Source organism: Chionomys nivalis, chromosome X, assembly GCF_950005125.1.
Source record: "Chionomys nivalis chromosome X, mChiNiv1.1, whole genome shotgun sequence".
NCBI lineage: Eukaryota > Metazoa > Chordata > Mammalia > Rodentia > Cricetidae > Chionomys > Chionomys nivalis.
In genome coordinates this window covers 131,970,834-131,987,485 of record NC_080112.1, presented here as the reverse complement: position 1 = coordinate 131,987,485, position 16,652 = coordinate 131,970,834, and the positions used below count along the sequence as shown (strand labels likewise).

The 16,652-nt window shown below is 41.2% G+C and overlaps 2 protein-coding genes and 1 pseudogene across 6 annotated transcripts in view; 1 reads left to right on the top strand and 2 right to left on the bottom strand.

Moving 5' to 3' along the window:
- Positions 1–16,652, top strand: part of Ctps2 (CTP synthase 2) — a 122,332-nt gene that overhangs the window by 37,073 nt on the left and 68,607 nt on the right. The gene's annotated exons all lie outside the window — the stretch shown is intronic.
- Positions 7,266–9,034, bottom strand: S100g (S100 calcium binding protein G). Of its 2 annotated transcripts, none has more exons than XM_057760127.1 (3): positions 8,987–9,034; positions 8,548–8,691; positions 7,266–7,457 (listed from the first exon to the last, which is right to left on the bottom strand). In XM_057760127.1, exons 2-3 carry the CDS (start codon positions 8,680–8,682, stop codon positions 7,353–7,355), a joined length of 240 nt encoding a protein of 79 aa, XP_057616110.1. In that variant the 5' UTR covers positions 8,683–8,691; positions 8,987–9,034; the 3' UTR covers positions 7,266–7,352. The 2 variants fall into 2 exon arrangements, with proteins under 2 accessions (XP_057616110.1, XP_057616109.1); XM_057760126.1 differs by having other exon boundaries at positions 8,999–9,034.
- Positions 11,229–11,375, bottom strand: LOC130868761 (U2 spliceosomal RNA; annotated as a pseudogene).

Here is a 16,652-nt window from a genome sequence, read left to right as displayed (position 1 = left end):
TAATATTCCATCTTAACAGCTTAAGGGAGGAGTGTTTGATTTTTAAATTGAGATGGGCTATCAAGGAACCCTATGATAACTTGGACTTCTGATTCTTTGCCGTTACCTCTCAATTTTTGGGATTCCAGGTATACACTATCATTTCTGGTTTATGTATTGTTGGGGATGGAATCCCAGGACTTTATCAATGCTAGGGAAGCACTCAAACAACTTAACTATCTCCTGAGCCTTGAGTGGTTTCATTTGCCTCACAGTTCGAGGAGATATAGGCCATCAGAATAGAGAAGGCATAGTGGTGGGACTGGTTCCTGTCCACGTTGGTGGGAACATGAGGAACATGCTGTAGGAACAAGTGTAGAGCAAAGCTGGCCTGTTAACCTTCATCCATTCCTAAACAGCCCAGCATTTATCTGCCAACTAAGCCCCTCGTCCAAAAGCTTGCTCAGCTTCCCTAAACAACACTACAGCTGGGGAGTAACTGTTTGAACACAGGGCCCAGGAGGGTGTACTTCATACTTGTATAACAACACTCCTCTACCTTCCTGTATAGCAACTATTTGTTATTTTTTCTTGATTTATTCCATTGAACAAAATGACATTTTATTTGAGTGCATGTGCATGTGTGTGCATGTGTCTAGGCACGTATGTCACAGTTTGCATATAGTGCTGGTGACAACTTTTGTGGGATTTGGCTCTCTTCTTTTACCATATAGGCCTTGTAGAGGTCTTGGGGGTCGAACTCTGATCATTATCTTGGTGACAAGTATTCTTATCCACTGGGTCATCTTGTCAGCCCCATTTTGCCATTTTTAAAAAATATCAATAGGGCCTGGAGTGATGACTTTGCAGTCATGAGCACGTGTTCTTGCAAAGGACCTGGGGTCAGGTCCCAGCACTCACATGGAAGTTCATAATTATCTATAACTCTAGTTCTAGGGAATTCGACACTCTCTTCTGGCCTCTGTGGGTCCTGCATGACCATGATACACTTACAAACATGCAGACAAAACACTTAGACACACACACATCTTGAAATTAATTAAAAATAAAAACAAATGTGTATGTCCATCTGTAACTTATCCCCTTTTTAGTTACATCATAGCATATTCTTCTCATTTATTTTCTGATTTGTTTTTTTTTTCACCCCATGGAAAGGTAAAGAAATATTCATGCCTTTTTATAGCTTTCAGTTCAAACCATAATGAACCGTCACTTCCCAACCAGATGGTACTTTTAAGCCTTATGCTCAGAAGGCCTCATATCAGTAAAGAGTTCTTTAGGAGGCTTTAATAGAAATGTATTTCCCGAGTAATAGCTGCAGTGGCTCTGCCAGGAAAATGATGGGTTTTCTTTTTCAGGAGATACATTGGGATAGGAAGGGCTTTTACCAGTAGGTGTCGCTATTAGACAGTTTGTCGAGGTTAGGTCTTTGACGCTTGCTCTGTATGTGTGTACGAAGAAAAATTGATACACAGGATAAAGTTAAATCTGCAGAGAAGGTATAAAATGACTTCATTCGCCTTATTTTGTGTTACTTCTCTTCCAAAGTAGCAACTACATTCTTTTTTTTGCTGTTGTTATTAATTCAGGGACACATGCATGCATATGTGTGACAGTGTATGTGTGTGTATGTGTGTGTGACAGAGAGAGAGAGAGACTGACTATACATGTACGTATGTGTGGATGAATGTATAGACTTTTGAGGGGGAGGCAGTGCAATGAATGGGAATTCAAGGCACCATGAATACTAGCTTAGTGTCCTATCCTACCACTGGGCCACACCCACAGCCACTTTAGCTAGCATGCTTGAGACATTGTCCCCACCTTACACTGATTACCTATCATTGTGTAAGAACCTTTTACAGCTTGCCTAGCTGTGTGCACTATGGGCATGACAGTATTTATTGCATTTATGGTATTGTGTTTATAGTTTTGTATTTAGCTTTTACTCTTTGTTAACCTTAAATCACTCTACAATTTGACCTCCATGTACAATATGTTCTTTACCCACACATAAGCACATCTGTGGGATGAATCCCATAGACGTGAAACTGCTAAGTCAGAGGATGTGTGCATTTTACATTTCAGTGGCTCCTATACACATAAGTGAGATGAAAACAATAAAACCTAATTGCTATTGAATGTCTTTATGTGCTGAGATCACTTTGCTGGAGAAAAATAGCCTTAAGAGCCAGCAGTTGTGCTGATGACTGAAAGTCTTATTAAAGAAAAAGGCTAAGGGGAATGGAATCATAAGGCAGCCAGCACTACAATGCCTGAGGAGTGACTTGACTTGGGCAGATAGCAATTACTTAGCAGGCATGGCCCTTCCTTCTCTTGTAGCTAAGAAAGTAAACATGTTGGAAACCAGGAGACTCTTTTAGGATATGTCTACTGCTAAAATCTGTTTCATTTCTTTAGTTGTCCTTACCCCTGCCCTTTTTTAGCATGCAAGGTAAGTATTATGGTTGCTTAAAAAATCAATGGAGACACTGTTATTCAGAACAGGCTCTTAACAGGCACACATAAAAAGAGAAATAGATTTTTCTCCAAGGGTTACAGTAGATGCTGCATCCAAGAGTACCCACAAGAAAAGCAAAAATTTGTTATATTTCTCTGACTTATCCAAAGATCTAATAGAATGCTATGGAGTGTTGCAGAATACTTCTGGATCTGCAGCAACTCTGGTCTTTTTTCTGCTTTAAAGTTGTCTCAGCTTTTTTTTAGAGGAGACTTACCGGGAACATAGCTGACTTACGTTCTAACTCTGTATTAGTCTAAGGGAATAGGTGTCAGACAGTTCCCTGGTAGGCAGGTAGACAGGCTTTAGGTAGATATATGTACTCTTCACTTAGATATTTAAGATGGCCAACTTCCTGATTCTTCTCCCTCCTAGATAGGGACTTGTAAGGCTTTTTGGAGGACTCCCAAATCTCATGGGAGAGGTTGGAGCTTATGTAGTAGGAACCAGTTAGCTTTCTTTTCTTTGGATTACCCAATCCTCCACAATAGTCTAACCCCGCTAATTCTGAGAAAGAAAGGGAACCCCCAATATAAATTCTAGAATTGACAGAGACGTCTCGCTGCCCAGTCACCCAAAGTTCTTCTATACCATTGGGGCACCCATCTTCAGCCTACAGGCCCACAGTATCTATCAGACTTTTCCATGAAGCAGAAAATTTCAAAGACAGTTCTGCCTATATTGGCAGTTTATCAGTCACTTTCTTTTGTGTCCAGCAGAATGTCTGGCAGACTCTTTCATGAAGCAGGAACCCTGAAGGACCATCTCACCTTTAGGCAAGTTCAGCAGTAATTTCTTTGTGGGTCCTACATGTCCAGTTAAACAGTCCAGGCAAAAGCAGTTTCTTGCCCAAATGGCTAGCAAACTCTATAAGGAGCCTCTTCAGTTCTCATATTCCTCTCGAAGTAGTTGGTGTTGCCAGGAGCAAATGTGTCTCATTGTCATGAAAAGTCCTAAGTTACTAAAACATTTTAAATGCCATATTCTGAAGGTCTCTGAAATATTTGAAGAATACCTAACTGAAATATATCTCTAAATATCTAGAAAATCTAACATGACTACAAGCTTGACTATTATAGATGAGTATCTATTAACTTATATTTCTTTTTTTATTATTATTATTTATTTTTATTCTTTTTTAATTAAAATATCCACCTGCTTCCCGTTTCCCATTTCCCTCCCCCTCCTCCCACATATTGCCCCTCCCCCCACTCCCCTCCCCCTATCCCCACTCCTCTTCTCTTCCCCCCACTCCATTCCCCCTCCCTCTCGATACTGAAGAGCAGTCCAAATTCCCTGCCCTGCAGGAAGACCAAGGTCCTCCCACTTCTATCTAGGTCCAGGAAGGTGAGCGTCCAAACAGGCTAAGCTCCCACAAAGCCAGTTCATGTATTAGGATCGAAACCTAGTGCCATTGTCCTTGGCTTCTCATCAGCCTTCATTGTCCGCCATGTTCAGAGAGTCCAGTTTCAACCCATGCTTATTCAGTCCCAGTCCAGCTGGCCTTGGTGGGCTCCCAAGAGATCAGTTCCAATGTCACAGTGGGTGGGTGCACCCTCGTGGTCCTGACTTCCTTGCTCATGTTCTCCCTCCTTCTGCTCCTCATTTGGACCTTAAGAGCTCAGACCGTTGCTCCAAATTGAGTCTCTGTCTCTATCTTGATCCATCGCCAGATGAACGTTCAAAGGTGATATGTAAGATATTCATCAGTATAGGATAGGGTCATTTCAGGTTCCCTCTCCTCAGTTGCCCAAGGTACCAGCTGGGGACATCTCCCTGGACACCTGCGAGCACCTCTAGAGTCAAGTCTTTTGCCAACCCTAAGATGGCTCCCTTAGTTAGGATATATACTTCACTGCTCCCGTATCCACCCTTCCTATACCCCAACCATCACAATCCCCCAAGCTCCTCCCATCCTCCCCTTCTCACGTTTCTCACCCCATTTACCCTTAGCCCCATGCCACCTCACCGCCAAGTTCCCAGTTTTTGCCCTGCAATCTTGTCTACTTCCCCTATCCAGGTGGATGACTGTACGATTTTCTTTGGGTTCACTTTCTTATTTAGCTTCTCTAGGATCACAAATTATATGCTCAATGTCCTTTATTAACTTATATTTCTTAATTATATATTACATTTTAAAATGAGCTACACAAACATAATACCTTAATGAAGATCAGAAATACATATACATATGACAAAATTGATCTTAAATTTGTATCAATAACCAAGATCCATACAAATGCAAATCTCTACAGCATATCTATATCATAACCCCCTTTAAATATAAACAGAGATTTATAGACAATATTTGGGAATATGGGTGTAGTTTTGTCCATATTTCTTCCTGCTGATTGGGAGCTCTGTTAATCAGGTCTTTTATGGTGCATCCTGTGTGCTAGGTTCATCTCAGTCAGCAGCTGGGCGAAGTAATTTTTTGAGGGGTGTTCAAGGTGACCTTTGATGGGGTCTTATTCCGTCAAACCATACCAGTCTGGAAGCAATCCACAGGTTCTCATCCTCTGTGGAAACAAGAGAAGAAACTCTTCCAAAACAACATATCCTTAGACTCAAATTTTGAAATCAAGATGCCTTTATGTTGGTTTAACTTAGCAGTCCATACAATGAAATATCTCTCTGTACTTAACTCCTCCACAGTCAAAAAATTAAAAGACAACACAATAATATATATAATCCAGACTCTGTGAATTTTCCATTTTTACACGGCTTATTTTTCTTTACTCCTTTAAAACTATGAGTATCTTTATTCTGTCTCTTTAAAGATTTTACCCATTTTAAAAGCATTATCTTTATTTTATGACTCTATAGTCTTTTTCTTCTCTCTTTAAAGCCTACGTATATTTCTGTTTTTGAAACAGGGTTTCTCTTTGTAAATCTCTCTGTCCAGAAACTCACTCTGTGGAACAGGCTGTTCATGAACTCACAAAGATCCACCTGCCTCTGGGATTAAGGGTATGTGCCACCACCACCCAGTAGTAATATATATTCTTTTTTTGGGGGGGGTTTCGAGACAGGGTTTCTCTGTGGCTTTGGAGCCTGTCCTGGAACTAGCTCTGTAGATCAGGCTGGTCTCGAACTCACAGAGATCTGCCTGCCTCTGCCTCCCGAGTGCTGGGATTAAAGGCGTGCATCACCATCGCCCGGCTAGTAATATATATTCTTAACCACTGACCCATCTCTTTAGGCTCTCTGAGATTTTTACCTTGTAGCTCTAGATGGCCCAGTTCTTGCTGTGTAGACAAGGCTGATCTCAGACCCACAGAGAGATCCACCTACCTGTGCATCCAGTGCTGGGACTAAAGGCATGTGCTATCATATTTGTCATTTACCCTGCCTTTTACCTTTGGTGGTGCTACAGATAGAACCTAGGATCTTATACATGGTAGGCTAACAGTCTCTAATAGTCTGTATTACATTCATATCCACAGGCACCAGAGAGGGTGTTGGCTACCCTGCAACTGGAGTTACAGATTGTTGTGAGCCACCATGTGGATGCTGGAAACCAACATATATATATATATATATATATATATGTGTGTGTGTGTGTGTGTGTGTGTGTGTGTGTGTGTGTGTGTGTGTGTGTTTATCAAATCTAATTTGAGCCACCCACATGTGCCCAGCCTCATTTTAATGTCTTTTTGTAAGGGGCTATGGAGATGGCTCAGAGGTTAAAAGTACTTGCTGCTCTTGGAGAGGAGCCAGGTCCAGTTCCGCCTTCCTTCATAGCAGTTCATTTCTGTCTATAGCTCCAGTTTCAGGGGATCTGAAACTCTCTTCTGCCCTCCTCAGGCATCGTATGAAGGTGGTGCACATATATACGTGCGGGCAAATACACAAAATAAAATTTAAAAATCTTAAAAAAAATCCGTAACAAAACTTTTTGTGAGACAGGGTGTCATGTAGCCCAGGCTAGCCTTAAGTTCTATGTAACTGGGTATGACCTTGAACTCAATCCTTTTGCCTCTACCTCCCAAATGCATGAGCCATCATACTTGGCAATATATATTTAAAATTTCTTACTTTTAAAAGTTAAAAAAAATGCTGAGTGTGATGTTTCACGCCTTTAATCCCAGCACTTGGGAGGCAGAGGCAGGCAGATCTCTGTGAGTTCAAGGCCAGTCTGGTCTACAAAGTGAGTTCCAGGACAGGCTCCCAAGCTACAGAGAAACCCTGTCTCAAAAAACCAAAACCAAAACCAAAAAAAAAAAAAAATTCCTTGATGGTTTGGTTCCATACATGTATATGGTGATTCTAGCCCTTTCACCCCCATTATTCTGTCTCTCCCACGTCCTTCTCCCACAGAAACTCATCTTTCCAGTGTCCCCTTCTAATTTCAAGTCTTATTTTGGTGTGTATGTTTAAATAGGGTCTGATGACTTTTCTTTTTAATCTCAAAGGTAGGTGAGTCAGGCAACAAGATGGCTCAGGAAGGAAAAGGCACTTAACACCCAGTCTGACAACCAGAGTTTGGTCCCCCAGTCACACATGGTAAGAGAGAACCTTCTCTCCATGTTATCTTCTGACCTCCACCCATGTACTGTGACCTGTGGTGCACGAACATGCTCATACGTACATGTGAGCAATAAACACACACTAAATAAATAAATGTAAAACAAATAAAAAATTCAGAAAAATAAAGTAGGTGCATCAGGCTAAGTTTACTCTAAAATCTAAGTAATCTAGAGTCAGTACTTGACAAGAGAGCCATGTCTCAGAAATTGCTTTATTAACAGTATATTGGTCTCACAGCTAGATCTTTATGCTTGTGAAAGATTCGATCACTAGGTGGTGACGGTGCTCTTTAATGGCTTCTTCATGCTGATATCTTTTTGATCAGTGCTTGAAATTCTTCGAAACTGACTTCTCCATCGCCATTCTTATCCAGCTCTTTAAACAGATTGTCTAGAGTACTCGCACCCTGTACGAGATAAAGAGAATGGGATAGGGGAAGGAAGAAAATTTAGATAGGATACTGAAACACATCTCTGAAATTAGGAGGAACTGTATTTTCCTTCCAAGAAGGCAGCCTAGGTTTCAGTCATATGCCACTGGTAATGTGATAATAGGTGTGGTGAAGCCTGCTTCAGCTGTAATGGTGGTTTTATGTCACATAACTGGGTTCCATCTTTCCTTTTTATTTTATTTATCTATGAGACAGGGTCTCATTATGACTTGAAACCCACCATGCAGATGAGACTAGCCTCGAACTCAACAGAGATCCACCTGCCTCTGCCTCCAGAGTTCTGAGATTAAATGAGTGACTGTACCATAATATTTGTCCCTCCCCCATTTAAAAAATACTGTGTGTGTGTGTGTGTGTATGTGTGTGCATCTGTCTGTGGGCATGTACATGTAAGTGCAGCTGCCCTTAGAGGCCATTAAATGGCATCAGATCCTTTGAAGCTACAGGTGGTTGTGAGTTACTGGTGGACATGAGTGCTGGGATCTGAATCTAGGTCTTTTGGAAAGAGCATCATGTGTTCTTAGCCACTGAGCAATCTCTCCAGCCCCCTGGATCAAGCCTGTAATCCCAAACCTGGGTTCTCTGCAGCAATAGTAAATGCTCCAAACTGCTGAACCATCTTTCTAGTCCCTCATCTGGCTATTTTTATGTAAACAGTTCAGTAGTGTTAAGTATATATTCTTTACTATGCAACAAATCTCCACATGCATGTCTGAGGTCTTGGGTTCAAGTCCCAGCAACACATACACAAAGTTATTGTGAAGTATAAGAAAATTAGGAAACACCAGGTTATAATGTTATTCTTTTTCAGCTCTGTGTGTGTGTGTGTGTGTGTGTGTGTGTGTATTCTAAAAACAAAAATCATGTGGATTTGGGCTGTAGCTTAGAGCACCTGTTTAGTCTTTGCTAGGCCCTGGGTTGTATGTGGCCATATCCCCATAGGGCTGTGGGCAGTATTTCTGAGGCAGCCCTCAGCCCTAGGCTCTCAGCTGTGCTCTCCCACCCCCAGAGGCAGAGGCCTCTGGCAGCTCAGGTATGCACTCACCTTCAGGAGAGTGGGGAATTCTGACTGAATCAGTAGCTTCAACTCCTCCTTTGATAGCTGGTTTGGATCGCCTTCTTTGGCTGCATATTTTTCAAAAATGCTCTTCATTTCTTCGGGAGACTTCTTGGCACTCATTCTGCTGTCCTGTAAATTGGGAAGAAAGTAGATTTACCAAAATGCTAAAGTGGAGCTTTCATGCCAAGTGCTGCCAACAGGTTTTTACTCCCCTCCCTCTTTATTGGGAAAGACGGGGGAGAAAAGGGAAAAGGGAGAGAGAAGAGACGTAGATGAGAACATTATTGGCTCCTAAAGTATTTTAAAAATAATCAAGTTAGGAGCTAGGGAACATAGCTGTTAGTAGAGCGCTTGCTTAGGCTGCTGGAAGCCCTGGGTTCTATCCCCAGCACTGCAAAAGCCAGTGGGCATGTTAAGAACTCACCGAGCTGCTTACCAGTCAGAGCAGGCACTGGAAGAGTGGAAGAGCAGCAGGCGATAAGCTGATGAAGTGTCGAGGAGGAGCGCCTTTATATAGTCTTTACAGACACATCACCTGATTGTGAAATTCCCCTTTGTTTACTATTTAAGGGTAATGATTAATGGGTTCTGAAACCAAGCGTAAGACTCTCAATTAAGGGCAAGCTCCAGTAAAGAGCTGCTCCTTCAACAGTTGCTTAATGGGTCAGAGTCCTAAGAGTAAAACCTGGATTTTCTTTTCCTTAGAATACTTTTCCCTCCAATATAGAATCTTGATCTTGCTCACAGCTCTCATTTCTGAAAGCAATGACATTGCAGATTTAGGCTTGAGAAAATTTTTCTTCCCATGTAGAAAAAAATTCTGTCACAGAGGGACAGTATTACACGGCTTTTAAAAATACAGAATTGGGCCGGGCAGTGGTGGCCCCTGCCTTTAATCCCAGCACCCAGGAGGCAGAAGCAGGGGGATCTCTGTGAGTTTGAAGCCATCCTGGTCTACAGAGTGAGTTCCAGGACAGCCAGGGCTACATAGAAAAAACCCTATCTCAAACCCCACCCTCTAAAAAGGGAAGGTAGATCAAAATTTCTGATTTTATTTGGCAAAGCAATATTTTTGAGTAACTTGCCGTTTTCTTTCTTTTTGACTATTGTTCCTATCCGTGCTTTAAAAAATTTCTGTATACTTACATTCCTCCTTCTCTCCCTTGCTCTTTCTCCCTTCCTCCCTCACTTCTGGCTACCTTGGAGTTTGCTTTACAGATCAAGCGAGCCTTGAACTTATAGAGATTTGCCTCCTGCCTCCTGCCTCCCATGTTGGAATTAACAGTGTATGCCACTATGCCTGGAGATATTTCTCTTGTTTGTAACAAGATATATTTTGCCAAATCATTCTAAAACTTGTGAAAATACTCAGCTCACACTTAAACAATTGGAACTGTTTCAGAAGTTTTGGAATAGCCAGATATTTGAAATTAGAGACAAAAATGATTTTTTTTTTCTGGAAAGAGGCCCATAAAATAACTAGAACATTTCTTGGGGATATTACTCTAATGCTGATTATAAGTCACAGGTAGGGGGTTTCAGATTGATTTCAAAAGCCCTTCAACAGCTTTGAAACACTGGGATATTTGAAAATTTCCCTGATCTGCAGTATAGCACCTACAATTTGATGTTTGAAATACCGGACTGTACTTTGCTCAGATGTTTTTCACCTCGAAATCTCTAGGACCTTATTTACATTGGACAAAAAATGTGAAATGCTATGATGTTGCTTACACGATTCTGGTCATTTCTGAGCACTTATCATTCTATAGGTTTTGGGTGTTTTATTGCAGTTTATATGACTCCAGTACAGACTTATGTATTAACCCACTTATTGGAGTTACCGGCATTGTAGGTTAGCCTGTCAATAGGTAGTCAGGTAGGTCTGTCTGTCTATTGTGTGTATGTATGTATATATATATGTGTGTGTGTGTACATATGTATACGTGTGTATAGTTGTATAGGGTGTCAGGTGCTCTATCAGTCTTCTGCCTTATTCCCTTGAGATAGGGTCTGTCATGGAACCTGAGCTAGGTTGGTAGTCAGCAAGGCCAGTGAACCCCTTCTCTGCTCCCCCACCTCATAGTGCTGGTGTTACAGGCACACACAGTCAGCCAGCGCTGACCTATTCCATGGGTGTTGGGATCCCTACTCAGAGCCTCATGCTTATGCACAGGTGCTTTTAGGCACTGAGCTATGTCTCCAAATCCTTATTTATTTGTTTATTTTTGGTGCCAGGGTCTCTCATGAGGCCCAGTCTGACCAAGGATAACCTTGAATTCCTGATCCTTCTGCCTTTACCCCAGCAGTGCTGGGATTGCTGGTGTAGGCTACCGTGTCCAGCTGGCATTGCTTTTACTTGATGATTTTACACAATAATATTCTGATTTTGGCAATGTTTTTTCAAAGGTTGTAGGAAATTTCCAGTGTTTTTGTTTGCTTGTTTTACATGTAAGTTCTAGTCTACTGGGAGGATGTGAGCATTTGTGACTAATCATAGTAAGAACTATAGTTTTTCCTCCAATGTCTTTTGTTGTTGCTGTTGGCTTTTGAGATGGGATCTCTTTATTTATCCCAGCTCACAGTGTAGTCCAGGCTATCCTTGAACTTCTTCCTGGTCCTTCTATCTCAGTCCTCCTGACTGATTGCCCCACTCCAACATCTTTAAGGGTTTTTATTTCATTTTGTTTTATATCTAAAGTAAAGTGGCAAGAATAATACAGAACTCTACCTTTTGATTAGACTCTACCTTTAAACATTTCCACATGTGCTTTTTACTACACTTGATCTTAGCCAAAAGGCCGAGAAGCGATCCACATGTGCTTTTTCTGGCCAATAGTTTCTTCCTCATCAATTGTCTAAGAATAAGTTGTGGAATCTCACTGGTTTCCTAAGGACAAGAATTTTTTTCTGTAGAGCCTCAGTGGTGTTATCATGGCATATTTCAATCTCAGTTGTTTTCTTTTTGTTTTTCGAGACAGGGTTTCTCTGTAGCTTTGGAGCCTGTTGGAACTAGCTCTTGTAGACCAGGCTGGTCTCGAACTCACAGTGATCCGCCTGCCTCTGCCTCCCGAGTGCTGGGATTAAATCGTGCGCCACCACCGCCCGGCTTCAATTGTTTTCTTAAATGATCATTTTGAAGCTAAAACTGATGGGAGTTGGTGTGATATTTCTTGTGCCTACATTGAAAAAAATGATTTTAATCACTACATATAATCTAAATATCAGTAGATTATATGACAGATGTTTTATATAGCATACTTACTTCATATTATATGGAATATATGATTTGTAAAAGTATAACAAATACATAATGCACAAAATCCACATCTAGTTTATGTGGTGCGGGAATGGAACCCAGGGCTTCATGCATGTCGAGCAAGCACTCTACCAACTAAACTACATACCCAGCCCAAAGGACTTTTCTTCTTTAGGCAGTCTATGCTCTTGATTTTGAGCAGAACGACATGGTCACAGAAGCTGCAGGCGCTCAGAGTCTTCCTGAAGGGGTAAAAAAATTCTGTCCAAAGATCAAGCAATTGAACAGAGAGGTGCTACTTAACCTTTGCCTCTCCGTTTTTCCATTACCAACCTTGTACCTGTCATTCTTTCCATTTCTCTCATTTCTAAGCACACTCTTTTGAACACACCCTACATTTATGGCATGTTTCCATACGTTGTTAGTTAATGTTTTATGAGAATCTTGGTGGATTTTGTGTTTCTAACCATGTGGTTGCTGGGAATTGAACTCAGAACCTCTGGAAGAGCCGCCAGTGCTCTTAACCTCTGAGCCATTTCTCTAATCCTGCTTTTTTAGTTTTTAAGTCATTGGAGAAAAAGAATCTGTTCCTGCAATGTCTCCATGACAGCATCACTTGAAATCACATCTGTAACCCAGCACTAAGAAAGCAGAGGTAGGGGTATAATGAGTTTGAGGCCAACCTGGGCTATAGAGTGTATTTCTAGGCTATCGTCACTCATATAGTGAGACCTTGCCTCAAAACAAAACAGAAACAAACAAATAAAACCAAAATAAGCAGGGAGATGGTTTAGGAGGTAAAAGCATTTGCCACTAAGTGCAATAGTTAAGTTTGATTCCCAGAACACACATGGTGGAAGGAGAGAACAGACTCTTGGAAGGTGTTCTTTGATTTCTATACATGCACTGTGGCAGTGCATACACCCCCCAAAACATGTAAAATATATCAAAAAATTATAAAAATACAAATGAAAATGTGAATTTATATAAAATACAACACCATGAAAACAGAATACATGCGCTGCTTTCAAAACAATCATGGACACTCAGATGGTGGTATTAGTAAAGAAAGTAGAAAAGGGGCTGGAGAGATTGTTTAGCAGTTAAGAGTACTTCGTGCTCTTTCAGAGGACCCAAATTTCATTTCCAGCACTCACATAAGGCATCTTACAATTGCTTGTTAACTCCATCCAGCTCCCTCTTCTATCTTCTTTGGGTACTGCACATGGCATAGATAGAGATGCACAGACATACACATTTTTAAAAAAATTGAAAAGTGGAAGATTAGGAGTCTTTTTTCCTTTAAATTATTTCAGTATTTTATGTGTATGAGTGCCTTGCTTCCATGTATGTTTGTATATAATGTGTATGCCTGGTGCCCTGGGAGGCTAAAAGAGGGTATTGGATCCCCTGAAACTGGAGTTATAGATAATTGTGAGTAGCCAAGCGGATGCTGGAAACTGAAGCAGGTCCAGTGCTCTTAACTGCTGAAACACCTTTCCAGCCCTAGGTTAGAATTTTACTACTGAACCGCTCATGGGATGGCTAGAAGTGTTTTAGCAAGGTGCAAATGGACATCTGAGATTGCAGTATTTGGTAATATTCTGATTGGATTTTTTATTATTGGTATGCCTTTATCCCTTTCTGATCGAGGAAGTTTCAGAGTTAAAATTAATTTGACATTTGATTTGTGAATTAGTTACAATTACAAGCCAGTTCTGGTGAAGGCTAATTTATGTTGCCTTTAGTTTGAAGTATTTCCTTTGGCTTGTCTTTCAACAACTTTATATGCTATGCAAATTAAGAGATTTTAAAAAACAGAAACAAAATTCAAACCAGCCAAACCACAACAAATCCACATAAAGACCCTGTCTCTGTAATCCTAGCACTTGGGAAGTGGAGACAGGAGAATCAGGAGTTTGAGGCCAGCTTGGGCTATGAGACTGTCTCAAACAAACAAGTAAACAGATACCCAGGCAATTTACTCCAGAGTAACCGCTTAGGCAACTTGTATTACTTGGGCATTTATTTGATTTACTTTTAGAACATTGAAGAAGATGTTCTACTTGACAAAAAAATATAGAAGGCCTTTGAGAGTTAGCTTGTGCTTAAAATCATTTTCCCCCAGAAAGGCAGTTATAAAGAATATAGCTATAACAGCAGCAGAATGGGGTGTGTGTGTGTGTGTGTGTGTGTGTGTGTGTGTATGCTGCCTATGTGATATGCAGGCACATAGTGGCCAGAGGAAGATGTTGAGTGTCTTGCTCTACCACTCCCTACTCGATTCTCTTGAGACAAGGTGTCTCACTGAGTCGAGCTAGGCCAGTGGCCAGTCTCTGATCCTTCTGTCTCTGTCCACACAATACTGGGGTTATAGGCACATGTGTGGTAACTCCTGGCTTTTTACATGGGTTCTGGGCTTGGATTTATGTCCTCATGCTTGTGTAACAAGTACTATTATCCATTGAGCCATCTCCTCAGCTCCATCTTGATTTTAAAGATTTATTTATTTTAAATTACTTTTACATATGTGTATATGTATGTATGTATGTATGTATGTATGCCACATGAGTGGAGCAGAAGAGGGCATTGAATTCCTTAGAGCTGGAGTGACAGGAGGTTGTAGACTGCCCAGTGTGGGTACTGGAAACCAAATGTGGGTCTTTGAAAGGGCAGAAATAGCTCTTTTTATTTCTATTTTTTTTTTGAGACAGGGTTTCTCTGTGTAGCCCTGGATGTCCTGGAACTCACTCTGTAGACCAGGTTGGCCTCTAATTTAGAGATCCACCTGCCTCTGCCTCCCCAGTGCTGGGGTTAAAGACGTGCTCCATCACAACCAGCTAGCCACAGAAATAGCTCTTAACTGCTGAGCCATTTCTGTAGGGAAGATTTACTCTGAATGTGGGTAGCACCATTCATTCCATGTGCTGGCATCAGAACTGAATACAAAATTAAAAGGGACCTGGGAGATGGCTTAGCAGGTAGGTTACTTGTTGCTATGCCTGAGAACCTGAGTTCCGTTCTGAGGACCCACAACGTGGAAGGAGAGAGCCAACTCCAGTATGTTGTCATCCTCTGACCTCCACATACATACAGTGGTGCCTGAGTGCATTTGTGCACACCCACTCAAGTGCACAATGAATAAATAAATAAAAAAATTTAAAATACTTTTTTGAAAGTTCAGAAGGAAAAAGCAAGCTGAACACCTCTCTCTGCTTCATGTCTGAGCACGCACTGTGACCACCATGTGCTCCATGCTGCCATTCTCATCATCCTGCCTTCTTCACCTTACACACATGATAGACTGTGCTCTCAGACCATGAGCCAAAACCAAATGCTTCCTCCTTCAGTTACTTTTGTCAGTATTTTGTCCCAGCAACAAGAAGATTAAGTAATGCACCAGTGTCTCCAATCCCTAAGTAGCCTGCAAGTGGAGTTGTGTTGGTAGTTCATTTGTTTGTTTGTTTGTTTATTTATTTATTTATTTATTTTATTTTTTTGGTTTTTTTCGAGACAGGGTTTCTCTGTGGTTTTGGAGCCTGTCCTGGAACTAGCTCTTGTAGACCAGGCTGGTCTTGAACTCACAGAGATCCGCCTGCCTCTGCCTCCCGAGTGCTGGGATTAAAGGTAGTTCATTTGTAATGCTGTATTTAGTACTCTAAAGTGGACAGCTCCAAATAGTTCCCCCCAAAGTATCTCCTCCCACAAACATTCAGTCATTTCTATTTTAAAAAAAAATCAAGTGGTTGAAATACCTATTTCTAAGGCACTTCCCATTGAGCTCAAGGTTTAAAAGGCCGACAAATACATTAGCTTTAAAGCCTCCACGGAGTCAGTCATTTATTGTTAACATTATGGATTACCCTTAAAGCTTACTAATGGGCACTCACTCCAAATGGTACTGGTTCCTTTCAAATAGCAGACTCTGTAAAGGGGTGCGGGTAGGACACAGGAAAGAAAGGTAGGGGCCATCTTGACTGGAAGAAAAATGGTCCTTTTAAAAAAAGAACATATAAAATTGTATGTATTCAGGATGTACAAAGTAAGTTTTGCTGTATATATACACTATGAGATAATTACTAAAATCACGCTACCTTCTACTAGCCACAAAGTTCAGAGACTATGGGAAAAACGTTTGAGACCCACTCTCTAACAAGTTTCAATTATTCAGTAGTTTGTTTTTTGAGATGGGGATCTCGTATATTTTAGGCTGGCCTTGAATTCACTATTCAGCCAAGGATGACCCTGAGCTCCTGATCCTCTTGCCTCCATCTCTCAAGTGCTGAGATTGTGGTTGAGTGTGGCTGTACGTGTATGCAGTTACATGGGGGTGTGGCAGAGATAGGAGTTTACTTGTGGGCTTGCTGGCTTCCAGTCTAGCTCCAAATTCTGTGACAGATCCTGTCTCAAAGGGATAAAGTGAATCATAGATCATAGAACAGGGTGCCTGATGTCCTCTTCTAGTATCTGCATGTTCATGAATGGACACACACACACACACACACACACACACACACCACCCTTGCCCTGGTAGAACCTAGAGCAATGGAATTCTGTAGCTGACAGAGTCCTAACAGTTTTGATCAGAGGGGGAATGTAGATGAACTTTGGTGATGTGAGGATCAGATCAGCATAGGAAGAGAAGTCAAAAAGGGTTTTCACCCCACTCCTCATATTTTGAGACAAGGTTACTATGTGCTGGCTGTGATTCTGGAACAACCCTTATGCTTCCACCTCTTGAATGCTAGGATTACAGGTATGAGTCACCATGTCCTACTTCATTTTTTTCCCGTTTTGAAGATTAAACTTGAAACAGTTTTCTCATCTATAG